Source organism: Tauraco erythrolophus, chromosome 1 (assembly GCF_009769465.1).
Source record: "Tauraco erythrolophus isolate bTauEry1 chromosome 1, bTauEry1.pri, whole genome shotgun sequence".
In the NCBI taxonomy this organism is placed as follows: Eukaryota; Metazoa; Chordata; class Aves; order Musophagiformes; family Musophagidae; genus Tauraco; species Tauraco erythrolophus.
The window spans coordinates 75795432-75814585 of NC_141465.1; the positions used below are offsets into that span (position 1 = coordinate 75795432).

At 45.9% G+C, this 19154-nt stretch overlaps 1 protein-coding gene across 1 annotated transcript in view; it reads right to left on the minus strand.

The window, feature by feature from the left end:
* Positions 1-17724: 17724 nt before the first annotated feature.
* Positions 17725-19154, minus strand: part of CLYBL (citramalyl-CoA lyase) — a 97467-nt gene continuing 96037 nt past the window's right edge. The window contains exon 8 of the mRNA XM_009989069.1: positions 17725-17820. Coding sequence (XP_009987371.1) covers positions 17725-17820 — 96 coding nt within the window. The remainder of the gene's footprint in view (positions 17821-19154) is intronic.

Below are 19154 nucleotides of genomic sequence, written 5' to 3' on the forward strand. Positions count from 1 at the left end.
TGCTGCGGGCAAGCTCTCCTCTCTCAGCTCTGACAGTGGCTGGCTCCTCCATCAGTACGGGTAAGAGGAACCCACATTGCCAAGAACTAACATTTGCATTTTTTCAAACAAACTTTCATTTAAAATCCAAAGGAAACATTGAACTGATTCAACATATGCAGGTTCATGTTGCACTCACGCCATGGGAAGAATTCAGAAGCTCTGTTCCTCGCAGAGATCAAGCCTAAAACAAGTCTTGACATAAAAACCCTGCTTCAATATTTCTGGCACCTCTCTGTCCCATGACTTCCACCACCCTTTGCTAAGCAAGTCCCCTGCCCCCTTCCCTCTGTTTTTCTTGTGACAGTGTGTGTATTTTCATCGGCTATAACTATTTGTTCTCATGGCCTTCCCTGGTCAGCAGGATGTAATAGAACCTCCGAACGGCTCTTGAGGGGCAAGGGAAATAAATAAAAGACAAGGAAATTGAAACAATAACAACGAATATACCATCCAGGGCAGGTTTCCATTAGGCTCAGGAGGCAAACAATGACAGACGTGGAAGGCTGTAGATGAGACAAAATGTCTCAAAAGGTTTTGTCACTCTCTTGTGACACCAGCTTGATACAAATACGCCTTTTTGTCTTTCTGCTGGGTTCAAGGCTCAAACCAGGAGAAATGTAGAAGGATGAGCATTTGTATAGTGCATCTTACAGCTGGGCCTTCTTTCACTGTCTTTGTCCAGCATATATGTGTATAACTACATATGCATGCTGTATACGTATATAACATCAGCCAGGTTTCTGTGCTAGGAACTGATATGGGAGAGTTGCATTGCCTTCTTCCAAGGAGCCCTTGCTCATCCTCATCTCAGCCCACAGATGAAGGGCACACACGCTTTTTCCCTCTCTCAGCTTCAGAAGTTACATTTAAGCTCTCTTTATGACTTTGTATAAATTAATTACTTTTAAGCATACTCAAAATCATAGGGTCAGAGTCCAGGTGAATGTTATTCCCCTCCTTTTTTTTTTTTTTCCTGCTTACAGTACTCCTTTTAAAGTTTGGAAATTAAAGTCACTTTCCTGCCAATGTTTTCTGCTTCCATGTGGCAAATGTGTCTTTTTCCAGTGGAGCAGGAGCCAACATGGCTGCCTTGAGCATGCGTCGGTTTTGTGTATCCTGTCAACTCTTTCCTAGACAAAGTGAACAGTCCTCAGATTCATTCTGCTTCCCCCAAATCCACTTGCGTGTCACCCCTCAGTTTTAGTACATCACGCATGAACCTGAGGCAAAGTGCTGACTATTTTGTCTTCTCATAAATACAGTTTTGAGGACATTACTCATCTTACCTTAAATGTGAAATATTTTCCAACTTTCCCCCCTGGATATACTAAAATATGTGACTTAACATCCAAAGCACGGACTTCCACATGATGATGTCTTGGTGACTACTCATCTTATCTGCTCAGGTCACAGGTAAATGGATAGTTTGTCCTAATTGTTAGTTTTGCACACTTTTTATAAGGATCCCGGTCCTTACGAAATACAGACGACGGTCAGTGCAGAGTCTGAGGCAGTGCAACAGGCTGGGGTATCTTGTGGTCCTTCACAGCTGGAGGAGGTGAGTGGGCTGTAGAAGTACATTGGAGCTGTTGGTCCCTGCCTTGCTTGCTCATATCCTTTCTGTCAGGCATCCAGCACACACACCTTTGGAGACAGGATTCCTGGCTTGATGGCCACTGTCCATCCTGAACTACAATGGTTGTTCTTAAATGAGAGAAACATGAAACATAAAGGAAAAGAGATCCAAGATGGGTGACAGTTTTTCGTCAGAGCATCTTAAATATTCTTGTTAGTTTTTCTTGCTACATTCATATTCTTTCATATATGTACATATATAAATCAACAAGTATAGTAGTTGCATCTGCTTTTTAATATATAGGGCTATGCACCACTTCCAGATAAAATCCGTGGTTGTGGATGAATCTTAACTTGAAATGTGTGTATTCTGTCCCTTTCCCATGGAGAAGTCCCAATCCATGGGAACTCGGGTAATGAACTGGAAATTAATTCATGTTTTCTGTCGTATTTCTGCTTGCGTCTATTAAGAGGCCTGTTTATGAAGTCAGTAGCTCTAGGTGCTAAGGAAGTGTGTCAGATTTTTTATCTCTCCCTTTCACTTTGTTTCATATTTCGTACTCTGGAAAAGAACAAGCCTAATGTTGTTCATGTACTATTCCTTTTTCACATAGTATGAGCGTTGCAGCCTCTGCTGAATAGTCTTTAGGTAGTTCTAAGGATGTAGAAAAAACTCCTCTTTGCCTCACATGAATACATCTTGGAAAATTAGACTTTAAATATGGTTTGAGTTTTTCAAGCATTGAACCAGGTGGTCATGGGTGAGTTTTTGCATGCTACTTTAAAATAGATGTAAAATGAAACAGGATTTCAGCTCATGGTACAGGCTAAGTGCCAGCTTCCAAAACCTGTATTTCAGGGTATGTTTTAAGTTTTGCTGCAGTATCATGGTATTATTGCTCACTCTGTTGTCAACAGACTTTTGCTCCTGCTATACTTTTGCCCTTATGATACATGTATTGACAACTGCTTAACTCTTGCCAGATCGTATCTCCCATATTGTGAATAAATTGCAGCTTGAAGTTGCCACTTTTTGCTCCCATTGAATAATCACTGTTTTATTTATTATGGTGTAGCTATGATTCTACCGTGATGGGCTTTGAGTATGATTCTATTATTCTCAGCAAGCATATGAGGGCCATGAAGATGATCCGAGGGCTGGAGCACCTCTCCTATGAAGAGAGGCTGAGTTAAGGTTGTTCAGCCTGCAGAAGAGAAGGCTCCAGGGAGATCTCACAGCAGCCTTCCAGTACCCGAAAGGAGCCTACAAGAAAGCTGGAGAGGGACTTTTTACAAGGGCGTGTAGTGATAGGACAAGAGGCAATGGCTTTAAACTGAAAGAGGACAGATTTAGGTTAGATCTAAGGAAGAAATTCTTCCCTCTGAGGTTGATGAGGCACTGGAACAGGTTTCCCAGAGAAGTTGTGGATGCCCCATTCCTGGAGGTGTTCAAGGTCAGGATGGATAAGGCTTTGAGCAACCTGATGTAGCAGAAGGTGTCCCTGCCCATGGCAGGGGGATTGGAACTAGATTATCTTTAAGATCCCTTCCAACCCAAACCCTTCTGTGATTCTATGATTCTACATGGGAAAATGATGGCGTCTTGTCCTCTGATCTGCCGCCTGTAAATGAAACAGTATGATTTGACATATAGCTAGTGAGATAATTGCCAAAGACATATGCCATTGGGACAAGCCCAAAATGATGTTGAAAAATAGCTGACAAACCCATGGTCAGACATATCAGTCAGGGTAGAATGTGGCCTTGCAACTCTATTCAAATAAATCCAATAACATCTTCAAAAGTGGCTGCTGCTCCTGTCTGCCCTCTTCTTTAGGGGCTACATTTTTTCTGCCCCTGTGTTAGACACCATAACCTAGTGCTGGTTCTGAGAACCACAGAGGTTCACGCCATGGCCAGCTAGAGTCTGAATCAGTGGCGCTGCAGCTGTCCATCAGCTGCACGCCGGCGGGGCAGGGACGGAGGTGAGTCTGGAGACTAGCAGTCAGTGGGTGCAGCATGAGGGCAGGGACTGGCAGCAATGAACTGTGAGCTTTTGTTTTTGCAGCAGCTTGCAGGGAAAGGATGAAGCAAGGAAGGAAAATGGAAGGAAGGATAAAGACCAGACAGCCTGGATGTCTCTTCTAAACCTCTTAGAAAATAGTGTGAGACTTGCACCTTGGCAGGGTTGAAGGGTATCTCAGAAAAGTCCACCAAGAAGGAAGGGACAGGAATCCTACACTGACCTTGAACTCTGGCTGAAGCCAGATGGTCATTTCTGCAGTTCTTACCCACGCCAGACTCTTCTTGGGCCAGCGAGACTTTGGTCTCTGTAGGGACTGCAGGTTTTGGGCTCTGACATGCCCTATGGTGGCAGGTTCCTGCAGAAAACTGCTGCTGCAAGGCCATTGCTCGGGGCTTCACCAGGAGAGAGCAAGCACTGGGGGAAAGGATGTTTCCAAATGAGAAATAGATTTTTTTTTTTTTTTTAAATGAGTGATTTGTTGGCTTCAGGCAAATGGCAGAAGGTTTTACTGAAAAGGCTTCTTTATGGGATTGTGGTTTTGCTTGGGGTAGCTGAGAGAAGTCTGTAAACCCCAGGAGCTCAAGGAGTTTGACAGGTTTGACAGGCCTTCCTGCTACTTATGAACAGGAGGCTGGAACGAGTGTTCCCGAGATCACCTCCCTGTTTTCTGTCAAAGCATGCTGGCAAGCCAGAGGAAGAGAGAAGCCATATTTCCCCCCCCTCTTTTTATTTTCTTATTTAGAAATCTGCATTTCTGCATCATTTAAACCTTGTGTTTTCTGGGCTCCCCTCAGTCTGAAATTCCTGTCAGCCTTTCTGGGCTTTGGGTCAGCCCCTCCCACAGAGCCCTGAGGACCTTGAAATCAGTAGGGCAATAACCCTTAGCCACAATAGGAGAGAGCAATAGGGCAGCAATACACCAAAGACTGGGTGTACATCACCTCTAAAGAACATGCCAGCTCTAAAGAGCAATACTTTCGCATGGACCGCAGTACCGCTGTCATCCCTTCTTGTGTCCACTTGCCCCACCGCGCTTCGTATGCTGCCCTGGCCAAAAGGGAAAGACAGATGAGAAAATATGAAAACGAAAATGACTGTAGAGCTGCATCTGTGTCATGTGAAATGACAGTAAGGGCTGCAGCAGCTGGTGCTGACAGGGAGAAGAGCCCTCTTTACCTTCCTGGCTCAACCTATGTGTACACACCTTCCTGATCTTACTCGGAAAGGGGACCGAGCGCTTCTAATTAACGCCACATACTGCCCGAGTCTGCAAAGCGAAGAGCTTGGATTTCTGCTGTCACAGCAGCAGCCACCACAATACTTAAACTATGGCTGGTCAGAGAGCTGTTGGTGGTGCCTGAGCTGGGGGTCACAGCCCTGGGCATGTGGCAAAGGGAAAGCCTGGAAAGAATCAGTAATTCATGAAAAATGTACACGTAAGGAGGAATTTCCTATTTCTTTGAATGATGGTAATCTAATTTAAAAGGAAATCCAGTGACAACTTCCTAGGAAATAAATGCCTTTTTGTAAATCCCTATTTGTGGTGAAAAGGTGCTTAGCTGAAAATCAGCTGAATTCTTCTTACTCTGATTTCTAATCTTGCCTCAGTTCCTAACCCAGCCTAAAGCTGGGGAAACTGAAATCAGCTCTGACAACATGAACAGGCTGCTTAGGGCAGAACAAACCCAAGAGATTAAGTTGAACTTGCCAGCTGAAGCGAGCTTCTGAGCTTTATCAAATATGCAAGCTGGAAAAAACTCCGGAGCCGACGTGTGATCCTGCTAATATCTGAGCCTGCTAAATCTTCCAGCCGCAAGGAGCTCCTCAGACCTGGGGAAGTCTCCTACCTCCTGAAGAGAAGGAGCAGCTTAGCTCTGGAGGCCAGTCTTGTAATTCCTTAGTCTTATCCCTGGCAGCACCTGACCAGCCCACCTTATCCAGCTGGCCCAGATGGGAGGCTCATGGGCAAGCCACTTTATTCAGCACTGCCTTAAAAAATAGAAACGACAATCCCATAGGCAAAGCACCAGAGAAGGCTGGTTGAACTGAAGAAAGAAAAGCAAGCCCTTTGGTGTAAACCCTCTAGCTCTCTTCTACTTTCCTTTTTTTTTTTTTTAATCTTATTGAGGTCTTTTAATACAAACAATGTATTTTGGCCATTTTATTCTCATATAAAGCCAATTGCTGGTTCTCTGTGCTCACTGTGGTGAACTATGTCCTACCATTCTCAAGTATTTTCATGGAAAAAGTATTTCTTCCTCCCTTCTGGATAGAGAGTCATGAAACTTTGAGGCTTCTTCCACAGGGCCTAGCCACTCAGCTTGTTTCTTTGTGCAAGTTCACAATGCAGCCTCATCCTTCATATGTAACTATTCGATTAGGGTAACGACTGCAAGCCCCAAATGACTATGCCAGGACTGTGCAGACATGGTAAGAGGTGACCTGTGTCCCAGAATGTGTCATCGAAAGAGACAAGACAGAGGAAATACTAATGTTCCAGCTGCATAAAGAGGAACTGAAGGTTACCAAGTTTAAGAGAGATTTCCACATAGGAAGTGTATGCTGGCAGTAAAAATTCAGTTTGATCCTGCCTAGAGCTTTGCCACCTCGAGGTTCTCTCTCTGACTAGCTTTTCTTTCTCTGGGATTAAATGTTACCTCCCAAGTCTCCTCCTTGTAGCTGCAGATCAACCAGGGGCACTAGAGCAGTTATTACCACAGTTCACCATGAGCATAGACCCCATGATGCACGTGCTCTGAGCTGCAGATAAATGCCAAGCTCTCCCTGTTTGCATAATCATCTGCATCACATCCTACAAATGAAAACCAGAGCGTCCTTCAGACACCTCAGTCGTTAAACAGTCGGTTACAACCATATGAAACCCTTTGGGAGCTGCGGGAATTTCCCTATAGCTCCCAGCCTGGGATTTGGGGTGTGCCTCTCCCTGTAGTCCTCACACCCAAAGCACCCCTGCGCCGGTGACTGCCCTTGAGTAAGGGATGTATGTCCAACTTAGCCTTTCAATTTGAACTCAGCTCCCACTCCACAAGTCATTTTTATTTTACTGGGATACCAGCGAAGCTGTAGCTCAGTGACTGATGTTAAGAGGAACTTTTAACACCTCAACAGCAAATGGAGGAGAGTGTTTCCCATTAGCAGCTGAGGAAGTAGTGCTCCTGTAACTTCAGCCTTGAAAGCTAATGAAGCTCAGATTGTGGCTGTGGCCTTTGATGTCGAGATGCCTGAGGTCAGTGTAGCTTTCCGAGGTGCCAGTGCTATGCTATGTCACTGCGTTCGTCTGGGCGAGGGCCCAATAACTCTAATCCTGTAATCATGTTTCTGTAAGCAACAGCATTTATTGTGCAGATCGCGGGGGATAGCTCCAGCAGTAATTAAAGCAGGGGCATGCTACAGAGCAGAAACTAATCCAACCCTGTAATATCATTTCCAGTAGAGGAAGTTACAGCCAACTACGTCGGTAAATACATAGCAAAGCATTGGAATTGGTTTAGGGAGAGTGCGTGGCGATAGAAATGCCTTGTTTGGCCCTCTAATCCATCTCCCCACCAGTACTCTCGTTCTGTGGGGGGAGCGGTGTTAACACACTGGCAAAAGTCAGGAAATCCAAAGCGGTGCCTTAACACTCCATCTTTGGCTCCCACTAATACAGGGGGGCTAAAAGCATCCACTGACGAGTTTGGCACCATTAGCTTTGAGTTTAGTTCCTTCTCTTGGGTGGTTTCGCAACCTCAGGCCGCATGGTACGTATTTTATGTCTTCTAATGTAAGCTGTTGTCTCCCAGGTATACGGGCATTGTCAGAAGAACGTGATGGCGTATTCCACTCTAGCGAGGGGAAATACACATATATGGTAAATATGGTGTGTCCAGGAGATGAGGAGAGCCTCCAACAAGCCTTCTGCTGTACTAACGAGTACGCGTATAGACATTCCTGTTATTTTACTTTGCACAATCCACCCAACTCCATTATAGATAAATCTCTTCTTATGTATATCCTATTAAATCAGAGCTCTTTAATATTATATAAGCACTAGAAACTAAAAAAAAAACCCTTCACTATTTTAAAAAGGAGAAATGAACGAGGGTACTTTGTACCCCTTTTCTATGCGGATATCTCTTAACTTTGATGGGAGTTCTGCGTGCAAAATTGGTCCTAAAGTTCTGCGTATCAAGGAATAAAGAAAAGTGCTTGTTTAAAGAAAATCTAATGGCAAACTGCAGACTTCAGTTGAACTGCACACAAATGTACACATGCACATATACATATAGACTAATATATAGCATGTATGTATATATATAAAAATATATACACACACAAACATATTTCCTTTAGCTCAGTGCCCGAAAGTTCATTTGTGGCCATCCTGATTCTTGATATATTATTTGTAAACAGAAGGCCAGGGGACTGGAGTGTTTCCTTGACTTCAATGGATGATGAGGCCTCAAGCTGTGAACTCAGATTGGGACCTCTAAGTATCCTGCTGCTACCTAACAGCTTGCTGAAAAATGACATAATTTGTGACATCAGCAATATGCTGCTTTAATAGAGGTTTGTAAAATGCTTTCCACCCTCTTGTGTCAGGACAAAAACATCTATACTCACTAAATCCGAGGTGGCCCCCTCCTGTATTCCTCACACACCTCGCATCCTTTCTACTTTTTAGGTATCCGTTGCTATAAAGTCCCGATAACCGAAGAGCGACAGGAAATCATTCGGCAATATCCGCATGAGAACTCCCGCCCCATCAGTGCCAGGGAAGATGTCACTTCTCAGGGGAACAGTGGCTGCCAGCGGGAGGTTCAGCAATGCAGATTTTAATTTGGAGATTTAATTTCAAATACAATTCACATTTTGTATGCCGTTGAAAAATGTTTATTGCCACCTGGATGTTCAGGACACTGTTTTGGAGAAAACAAATTTCAATTCGGATAATGCTTTGTCATTTCGATTGATGCCTTTAAAGCATTTCACAGCTCTGCAAACGAGGTGTTTTATACAATTCTAATAGTAACGGCAGAGAACACACCAATTTAAAAATCACCCAAAATAATACCAAAAAATAACTGACAGCCTTGGATAACAGGACACTAGCCTGAAAATGATTCAAATGCTGGAGTTTCAATGATTTTTGCAAATGCTCCATTCTATAATACAATGAGAATAGAATGATTTTCTTCTTGGAAATGACATTGCACCTGGGGTAAATTTATTTTAAAATAAGATACAAACTAAAAAAAAAAATAATAAATGTATTGAAGGATATAAACATTGTCAGAACTTGAACGACAGTAGAAGGAAAGAGTTGGTGCTCTGGATTCATTGCTGTGTCATTGATACATGAAATGAAATCAGTAGCTGCTAGGAAACACACCTTGAGAGTTACAACTGCCCAGTCACACCTTCAGCATCTACTGGGATTTCTGGTGGGTGGAAGGTTTGACACACTCGTGGGAAAGGGCCCTTCACACATAGCTCCTTATGAACGGTCAGCGACAGGACCTCAGGAGACAGACCATCTCCACAAGTGTGTGTGTGGTACATGAGGAGAGGAAAGGGAAAGGGAAGGAAAGGGAAAGGGAAAGGGAAGGGAAGGGAAGGGAAAGGAAGGGAAGGGAAGGGAAGGGAAGGGAAGGGAAGGGAAGGGAAGGGAAGGGAAGGGAAGGGAAGGGAAGGGAAGGGAAGGGAAGGGAAGGGAAGGGAAGGGAAGGAAAGGAAAGGGAAGGGAAGGGAAGGGAAGGGAAGGGAAGGAAAGGAAAGGAAAGGAAAGGGAAGGAAAGGAAAGGAAAGGAAAGGAAAGGAAAGGAAAGGAAAGGAAAGGAAAGGAAAGGAAAGGAAGGAAAAGGAAAGGAAAGGAAAGGAAAGGAAAGGAAAGGAAAGGAAAGGAAAGGAAAGGAAAGGAAAGGAAAGGAAAGGAAAGGAAAGGAAGGAAAGGAAAGGAAAGGAAAGGAAAGGAAAGGAAAGGAAAGGAAAGGAAAGGAAAGGAAAGGAAAGGAAAGGAAAGGAAAGGAAAGGAAAGGAAAGGAAAGGAAAGGAAAGGAGGAGAAAGAAAAGCATTTTTCAAAGGGAGAAATTGTCCATTGGTATGGCTGTTTAGGCAGGAGACTAAGGTTCAAGCACAGCTTGACAAAGTATAGGGAAGTAAGTTTCCTATTCTTCCCTTATTAATTTTCTAAGGTTTCTCTTTCTCCCCTTTTTTGCTGCATCTCTGTACGTTTTATAGCATAAACAAAAAGAGACTCTAGCATTAAAAAATTACTAGAAATGACCTCAGGGTTCACTTAATCCACCTCACTCATGAGGGCTGTCCAGCAGGTGCTTACCTAGCCTGGCTCAAAAGAAATCTCACCCTTTCCTTCAGTGACTTCTCTCATTGTGCACTAGTCTTCAATTAGATATCTTTTTTGTTTTACAAATAGTGAAGATGTTCACACTTTCCTTTGCTGCAAATTAAACCGATTTCTGCCTCTCCTTCTGCCTATGGATGCTGAGAACAAGGGATGGCTCCACTGCAGAGTATGAGAGGACAGGCATACATCTGTCCTCTCCATCTCCATCCCTCAGCCATTTCTCAGCCACTTTCCATGAGTATTTCCCCACCTCTTAGGCCATGTCTCTGTTAACATTTGCTCTGCAACTTATGGCCTGTGCCCATCTACATCTTGTAGTCGGCTCTCTATGTGGATCACTAACTGGATGCACCAGAGGAGAAGTAGCAGGAGGGCTCGCACAGACAGCTCCAGAGAAAAATCACCTTATATGCACATTTACCATGGGAAGAGATAGTCTATCAGATACTCTAGGGCCGAATGAGGGGCGTGCATGGAGGGGGAGCTGCAAGGGCAGAACTCAGTGGGTTCTGCCAGCTCATCCTCAAATCCCATGGGGAGCCCGGGGGATGTGAAGACAACCATGTGGATCCTGCAATGCAGTCGGTGGGCTTCAGTCCCGTCTTCACGCCCATGATAACAGAAACAAAATATGGGGTAGAAGCACAAAACAATTTCCAGTTTTGCCCGTAGCACTGATTTATAACAAACTAACCTGAGATCTCTGGTGATTTCCGGCCTGGTTTTATGCATGTTGACTGTGGCAGGAGGGAAAGCCATGGCTTCTATTTTCATACTTGGTTCTCACATGAAATAATGGGGCGGGAAGGAGGAGGGGGGAAGATGCAGCTGCAAAAACAGCCAGTGAAACATAAAAATCCCTATTGTTTTGTTGTAGTTCTCAGTGCCCTTCAACTTCTGGGCACAGACAAGGCCTCCTCCTGCTCAAGTTCAATACGCAGGGGAGCCTTGGGGCTCAGAGCTCCCTCCCTGCTTTCCCTAAGCTTTGCCGTCAATTGTGCTTTTGTTCATGGAAAAAAAATTTAGCCCAATGCATGCTAATTTATAGCCAGAGAAGCAATTAAAAAAAAAGTTTATTATCCTTTCCCCCCCCTGCCCCTCAAATGGAGTGTTACAGCAGCAGGGTTTTTTGGTAAATTTGACAAAAACGGATGTCAGTAAGGGGTCAGAGAGGCCAGGAATCGAGCACAAATCTTTACATCTCCCCTCCACATGAAACGGGACAGTCTTCCAGTTTTCTCCATCTGCCTATACTTAGGAATGTGTGTGCTTCATGAAAACCTAGGCACAAAACCACACTCGTTTCCACACTCGTTTGACAGCAAACTTGCACTGTACACAGTGCCCTCACATACCCCTTTAACAAATGCTATTTAAACATTACAGTTTAAAACTATTTAAACTATTAAATGATAGTTAAACATTAAAAAAGAACTACCTAATATAGCTACAATGTAGAGACATATTTACATTTATTACCAAACTTATTGTGTGCTTTTTTCTGTAAACTTGGCATATCCTTAATAGTCAGCAAAACATTAGACACTAATTAATCTATACGGCGAAGTTAATCCAGTTCACTTCTGGTTTTTGTAATTTCTTGCAAAATCTTAGAGCTGCACCAATAGACATTTTGTTATCAGTACAGGACTGGCTTTTTCTTTCAGGATTTTTTTTTTCCAAATCGATTGTAAAGAAAACAATACATGTCTCTACCTACTACATATTTTAAGCAGTCTCTGAGTAGAGCATGAAGTCATGATGTGGAACTGAAAGTGTCTGAACGCTTCCAAATGAACAGGTAGCTTTCGCTTGCACCCCGGCAGTCACAGGAGCGCTGAGGTCTGGTGAGCTCCTTCTGAGGCATCTTGTGGGCAGAGACCACAGCTCTTCCCTGCACTCTGACCAAGTACCGCAGACCTGCAGGACCTTCTCAAACTCTAAAATAAACCACAAACCCTTCACTGATGGCCCAAGCTCTGATGATTGAGGAGGGTGGAACTGATTTTATTCTCCCACCTGTGCTGTCACACAGCACCACCAGTGATGACACTGGACAGCCTTTGCACATCCTCTGCCACCGATTTCCCCCTCAATTGCAAGTATTTAGTTCCGTGTTATCCAACTGCAGGTCTCTTGGTGACAAAACGAGGCAGGGCTGTCAGTGACGGTCAGATTTCCAGCGACACATGGACTTTTGACTGTATCTGAGCTGCATTTCGACATAAGACAGGACATGCAGAGTTAACATGAAGCATTTCCAGTGGCATCCCATAGTGTACCAGATGTGCACAAAGACTGTTATATATTAGGGACTACTGCAAAAGCAAGCCAGGAACAAAATCAGGTTTCAGGAAGCCTAGACCAGGTCTTCCCAGCAGCACGAATACATCTCCCATAAATTCTGGGCTATTGCAGGCATGTCTCACACTGGGACAAGGTTTTTACCTTCAGCAAGCTTCCCTTTGGAAAATTCCTAACTGATGTATGTGCTTGATATCACAACTTTATTAACATTAGCAGCACTAGCAGAAATAGGAATAAAATTGTAAGCATGAGACCCAAAGCTATGTGGAGTCGCAGTTTAAATGACAGAAGCCCAAGAGATAGCATAGGCATTTAGTGCTCCTCATTCTCACCAGGATGAACAGCTTCTAATGCTGCCAGCAGGCAGCGGGCACCTACAACAGCTTTAGGAATTGGGTCTCTTGCATTTCTAAAGACATCATTCTGACCAGCACCTTATGGTATTGGATTTACTATAACAGATTTGGGAGCTTCAGGCTTAAGTTGGGAAGCAATAACCCCAAACATAGTGGAGATAGCTGATCTCTCTCCTGCTTGCCGTATGGGCTCATGCAGGACATTTCCACTCTGTACCTCATTCCCTGCACCCTCAGACATGGGGAGGAAAGCCCCCCTCCTGTTCCCAGTGAGGGATGCCTACTGCTGGGCAGTGAAGGGAGGCCCACAGTGCACCGAGGGGAGAGCTGGTAGGGACTTTGAGGAGGAAGGAAGGTGTGGTGGAAATGGAGGGCACTAATTTCTTCCACTGGTGCCAGGCTGGGTGTGTGCTCCTCTCTGCTGGTGCCCTTTCCATAGGTGCATGGGTCCCCATGCTGTGGGCATGAGGGTGGCTGGAGGAGACTGTTCTGGTGATGATGTGATTAAGGCACCACTTCCCTTTTCCCTTCCCTTTCCCCTTATCCTTCTCCTTCCCTTCTCCCTTCCCTGCAGTGTCCGGGACTCCTGGCAGCACCGCAGGATGGTGCAGGGCTGTCCCGGTTCCCGCGGGGCCAGGGGCCGCCCTCCACCCATCCATCCATCCACCCACCATCCATCCATCCATCCATCCATCCCTCCCTCCCTCCCTCCCTCCCTCCCTCCTTCCCTCCCCTCCCCCCCTCATCCGGCCCCCGCGGCTGCAGCCCTATGGCCCCGTGGCGTTGCGGGGCGCTGCGGGGGTCCTCTTCCGCCTCTCCGGGCGCCCCTGGGACCCTCTCGACCCCCTGACCCCCTGCACCGTCAGCGCTGCAACTCGTGCAAACACCAACACCCCAAAACTGCCCGCAAGCTCTGCCCGTCCCGCCGGGGCGCTGCGCCCCGGGGCTCCCCGCCGCCCCGGCTCCTCCGGGGGGTGCGCGGCTCAAAAGCCCCGGAAGGCACAGGGGAAAATAGCAAATAATACACTGCCCTCACGGGCTTTTATTCCTCCCCTTCCCCGATTTTCATCGCTAAAATAGTTGTTAAAAATTACTCTTGTGTCGGACTTTACCATGGTCTGAACCTGCGGGAAGTGAAGGTGGGAAAAGAGGGTTGGAGCAATGGGATGGACGAAATACAGCCAAAGTTGGGGATGCGCGCTTTTTTTGCCCCCTTTTTTTTTTCTTTTTTTTCCCTCCCCCGTCTAATCTTTCAATTCGAAATCAGGAATTACTGCCTGAGGAGCAGATACTCCGTTTTATTGACTCGTAAAAAAAAAAAAAAAAAGTTTTCAAAGCCTAATTTCCACCAGATACAGTTATTTTCCGTTGAAATCAGAATTAAAACAATACGCGCGAGTAAGCGCCATTAAACCTCAGCCATCTTTTGCTGTTAATGACAGGAGCGAATGATTAGAAAAGTCAATAAAAGAGCACTGTGTTTTAAAGGCAAAAAAATCCAGATTTTAGGAGGAGTAAGCTCAGAGGAGGAGGACTGATGCAGCCCAAGAAACAAGGAGGGACCCTTAATAAGAGTTAAAATTCAGTGTCAGTTTACTTCTCGATATTGCAGGGAACGCGCGGTTCCTGGAAGGGATTTGTGGTTGTGAAATGCATCCCTTGCTAAAATACCGTTTGATGCTTGTGTCGAAGAGGAAACCAAAACAATCTTTTCCTTTCAAGTCCCGATTTCAAAACAAAACCAAAAGAAAACAAAAAAAAACCCCACACCGCCAAAAAAATCCCTCTAAATTTCAAACTGCAGCTTTGAACAGCTTTCCTGGCGATATTTGCTTCAAACCTCACAGGCGGAGTGCCTCTGTGTTCTCGAGGTGCCCTTGCCCTCCCTTCCTCCGTTTCTGCTGCTCGGATGGTAGGTTCAGAAGCAAATGCCCTGCTAAATAATTGCTAGAATTTGAAAAAAAAAAAAAAAAAGAGAGAGAGGGACAAAAAAAAAAAGAAGGGAAAATGCGCACCAGCATTCAGGTGCTAACCTACTTATTTGAAAGTAATTTATTTTCCATTTTGCCCGTTTTCCCCCTTTAAAACAGAACGCTGAAAGAAAGAATAAGTGCTTTAACATTTCAATGTTGTGCTCTGGTAATTACTTTTTCACTTTTCCCCTAAGTTCCAATGTGAAAACCTCACAGGGGGGTCTTTGCTGTAGCAGGGCTACAGTTCCCAATCCCGAGCGCAAGATCTGCAATTACAAACCCATTCGGTACCCTTCCCTATCATTAATATGCACAAAATCCTGCCGCTAATCTTATAATCTGTTTTGTTTCATCAATTGCTTGCCTAGCACCAGGCGGGAAAGAAAAAGAGAGAAAGAAAAAGAAAGAAAGAGAAGAATAAAGCCGGAAAACCACGGCAAGCTTCCTAAAGTAAACGAAAAAAACAAATCGGATTTTATTTCTTATAAAGCGAAAATGGTTAAGGCTGTTAAATGGAAGCAAGATTGTTTTCCTCTAGGGGTGTGCGTTAGGGGAATTTAAGGAAAAATCTGACTATATCCGACGTCGGAAGGAAACGCAAAGGTTTTTGCATATTTGATTTCTCCGCGTACGGGTCACGAAATGAAGTTACTTAAGCAGTCAGCTGCGGAAGCAAGAGGTTGCGCGTAAACACCTCAGGAGAGCGTATTATTATTTTGTTCTCGATTTTAACGAGGGAGCGGAGGCGGCGGGCGGGGTCCGGGTGCGCCTCCGCCGCCCTCCGCGCTGCCCTCCGCAGCCGCGCATCTCCCTCGGGCTTGTCGCACGTTGTCATTAAGACTTCAGTAAAACAATGAAGACATTATTTTTTGAAATCCTCTTCTTTCGCCCCCTCTTCCTCCCCCCCCCCCCCCCCCCCCCCCCCCCCCGGCGCGGTATTAAGGGAATAAAACAATCTACGCCACACGGGTCCTATTGAGATTAATGAAAAAATTATGCAAAAAAGCAAAAAAAAAAAAAAAAAAAAAAAGCCCAAACCCAACCAACAACGCCTATATCTCATAAATCTCATTTCCCGTTCCCTGCGCCAGGCCCCGCCGCCGTCTTGCCTTGCACCTGATGATTTATTAACGTAATCTGCGGCGATAATACACATGTGCCCAGCTCCGCCTTGTCCCCGCTCATCTCCTAAGTAATTGTTTCTCATTAGTTCTGATAATGTTTTAATAGCGTTACCCATAATTTAGTCATCCAAGAATTAATAACGGAGGGTGCCCTGAAATGCGGTGGGGGGGAAGAGCTGCGAGGCGCAATATAAACAGGTAGTCTTTAATTAATCAGATTAGCCCGGAGGTCCCCGCGCTGTAAGGGATCCCCCGGCGCGGCGCCCTCGGACGGGACCCGGGTCGGGGGTTTGGGGGGGTGTCGGCCCGCGCTGCTCATCCCCCAACTCCGCGGAGGAAGGGGGGGCTCTGCCGCCGCCCCCGCCCGCCCCGCGGCCGCGCCCTCGGTGCCGCCCCGGCCAGGCCCGGCAGCGCGGCGGCGGCGGAGACGGCGGGGTGGGGGGAGTTGCCCCCGTCCCCCGTCCCGCTCCACCGCCCCGCTCCTCCGCCGCTCCCCGGGACGAGCCCGGCCCTGTCCCCGCCGCTCCCGGGGGGTGAGGGGCGCCGCGGTCAGGCGCTCCCGCCGCCCCCGCGCTCCCTTTCCCCGCTGCTTCCACGGGGGTTGGTCGGTGGGTTTGTGTGTGGGTTGGTTTTTTTTTTTTTTTTTGTCTTCCCCCTCCCTTCTTCTCCCCTTAATTAAACCAAAAATAACCCAAAATGTTTAAAATCGCTGCTCGGAGACGGAGGGGAAACATACTAAGCGAGCAGATGGGAGGAATAAGGCACTGTGACTCCATACGTAAAATGGCCATGGAGGCGGTGAAAAATGAAACTAAAAAACAACTGTTTTCTATTTACAAATTTAAATAAACAGAACAGCCTTCCCCGCGGTGTTTGTCTAAGTGCAGCAGCGTTGCTGCTGTGTAGGTCATGAAAAGGTTGGTGCATAGTTTAAAACTTCCCATTCTGTTAATTTCTTAAAGAACAGTCGTTCATAGTCTGAGCACAAAAGCTCATGATTTAATGAGGAACAGAAACAAAATCTCTGATTGTTGGTGTTTCAAACTTCATTGGAGTCCTCTGGCAACCACAAGTTGATCCTCTGCAGCTTCAATACCCTTTAGCCCTCCATATACGAGTACATGCTGAATAGAGGACAATGCCTGGTTGTTATGTTTATTTACCCTTACTACAAGCTGGGTTAACCTCTTCAAAACAGCTTTACTAAGCCCGTTAACCACACGGCCCACATGACCTGTAGCCGTATCCCTAATGTGATGTAAATCTGACTTGAGACCATATGCACAAGTTCTGCTGCATTGTGTCTCCAAAAACTACAAGTTTATTGCCGTCCAACCCTTCCCAGGCTGGACGTTTCCAGGAGGAAACGTTCTGAATAGCGACTGCTTAAAAAAGGAGAAAAAAGTCAAGAGCCCCGCGTTGTCGGAGCAATATTTTTAATAGTTGTTGCACGTTTACAGAAGGAGGGGGAGGAATGCGAAGCCCGCACAGGGTGATGATTTTCATTGCAATTGTTTCAACTGGTACGGAATTATTCGAGGCTTTGCCCTTTCCAATGGGACTTCCGCACCGGAGTGGGAAGAAGCGTAGATACAAATAGAAGCAACTGATCCGGTTTTCATCTGCTCCTTTAGCAGAGCTCACAGCTTACGTTTGGCCTTTCTCCTTTAGTGAAGTCATAGTCCTGCATTCATAGCAATCGTGATGATGTCACACAGTCAGTGATGTAACTGTGAGCAGCACACGGGCTGTGCAGGAGCAAGCAGCGGTTTGAGCCGGGAACAGTTTTAGTAATTAGCAATTCTGGCAAGCAAATTATGACAGATCTACAAAATGGAAATGAATTTCTGCTTAAGCTTGACGTCTTTAATTTCCAACCCCCCCCTCCCAAGTATTACAGTCATCTTTTAAAACAGCTACGGGGGCCCCATGGTGAGAGCTTCATTTACCAGCTCATTTTTTCTTGATGGCTGTGGCAAGCGTAACAATGTTCTGTGCCTGCTTCAGTAATGGCATGTCGATCATGCTCCCGTGGAAAGTAAACGCTCCCTGGAAAAGAGAGAATATAAACTTCCTGAGAGGACCTCTGGAAATCGCAGTTCGCTTGTCTTTTTCTTTAAAAACACAGCCCTTTGCCAAGAAACACCAGCTCCCACAGGAATCCCGAAGAGGTTTTAGGAGACAAACTAACCCCGACGGGGCAAATGCATTTAAAGAAAAGCGGTGGGTGCTGAGTGCTCCACAGAGGAGGCAGCAAGAGAGAGAAAAGAGAAGCCCTGGGTGCAGCCTGCCTGTTTCGGCCTCCCCAGCTGGCAAACACGGAGGGCAGCTCTGCCCCCCGCATCCAGCATCACCCTCCAGTGCCAAGGCTGTGCCACAGGGTCGGCGTGAAACTGCCTGCGGAGGGACGGCGAAGCCAGAAGCGTTATCTCCGTCAGGAAACAGCAATAGGTGGTTGAGGGGGTGTGGAGGGAAGTTTTCTTGACTTGGGAGTGTGTTGAGGTTGTGCTGCTGCACCCCTCTGTCAGGTGTCTGGTGCTAAAGATAGGCTGGGCCTGTGCTTAGTGCCAGGGGCTGGGATGCAAGCAGACAAAACAAGTGGCCCGCGCGATAATATCACCCAAATCTGCTCTGGAGCTGAGGTAAAGCCCACCTGAGCACTGCATATAGGAAATTTCGCTGAGCAGATGCAGAACTAGCCAGTGTGTCTCAGCAGCTGCGATCTGAGACCCAGGGCAGGTTTCAGAAGTCACTTTGTATTTCTAGGGATTTTGTGTCGGTACCATGGTGAGGAGTTTAAAATAATTAGTTATGCATCGTAGTTAAATCTTAAACAGAAGACACGCGTTTTAAATAGGGCCAAACCTGACGTGTTCCTTTGGATGCTTTTATCCACACATGTGTTGCTGAGGTAGGATTTTGAAGGTAAAACTGTGCATCAAGACATGCCAAAGTTCAGTAGACAAAAAAAAGAAATCTTGTTTGTAACTCTCACAGTACTTTGACACATTCTAGAAAAAACTGCCAACAATTACAAAGATGCCACCCCTTCCCTGAAGAATTCAGACTTGAAGGCCGGGCCCTAGTGCTGCGTAGGGTGTCTCTGTGCAGCGCTGCGCACCCTTTTAATGTCCTGCCGCGATCGATACAGGATCATGGGCTGGTCTTAGATTTGACAGCGAGCGAGGCTAACCAGGAACGGGATGAGAACGACAGTGGCATGTGTGGCTGTGCATGCGTAGGGAGGGAAATGCAGAGGAGAACAAGCCGTTTATTGCTTTCTGGTTTTCATTTAAGGCTTGATAATCATTAAATAGAGGACTCCAGTAAGTAAAGTGAAAATACAACCCATTCACAAAAATTTTTAGGAAAAATGTTGCTCC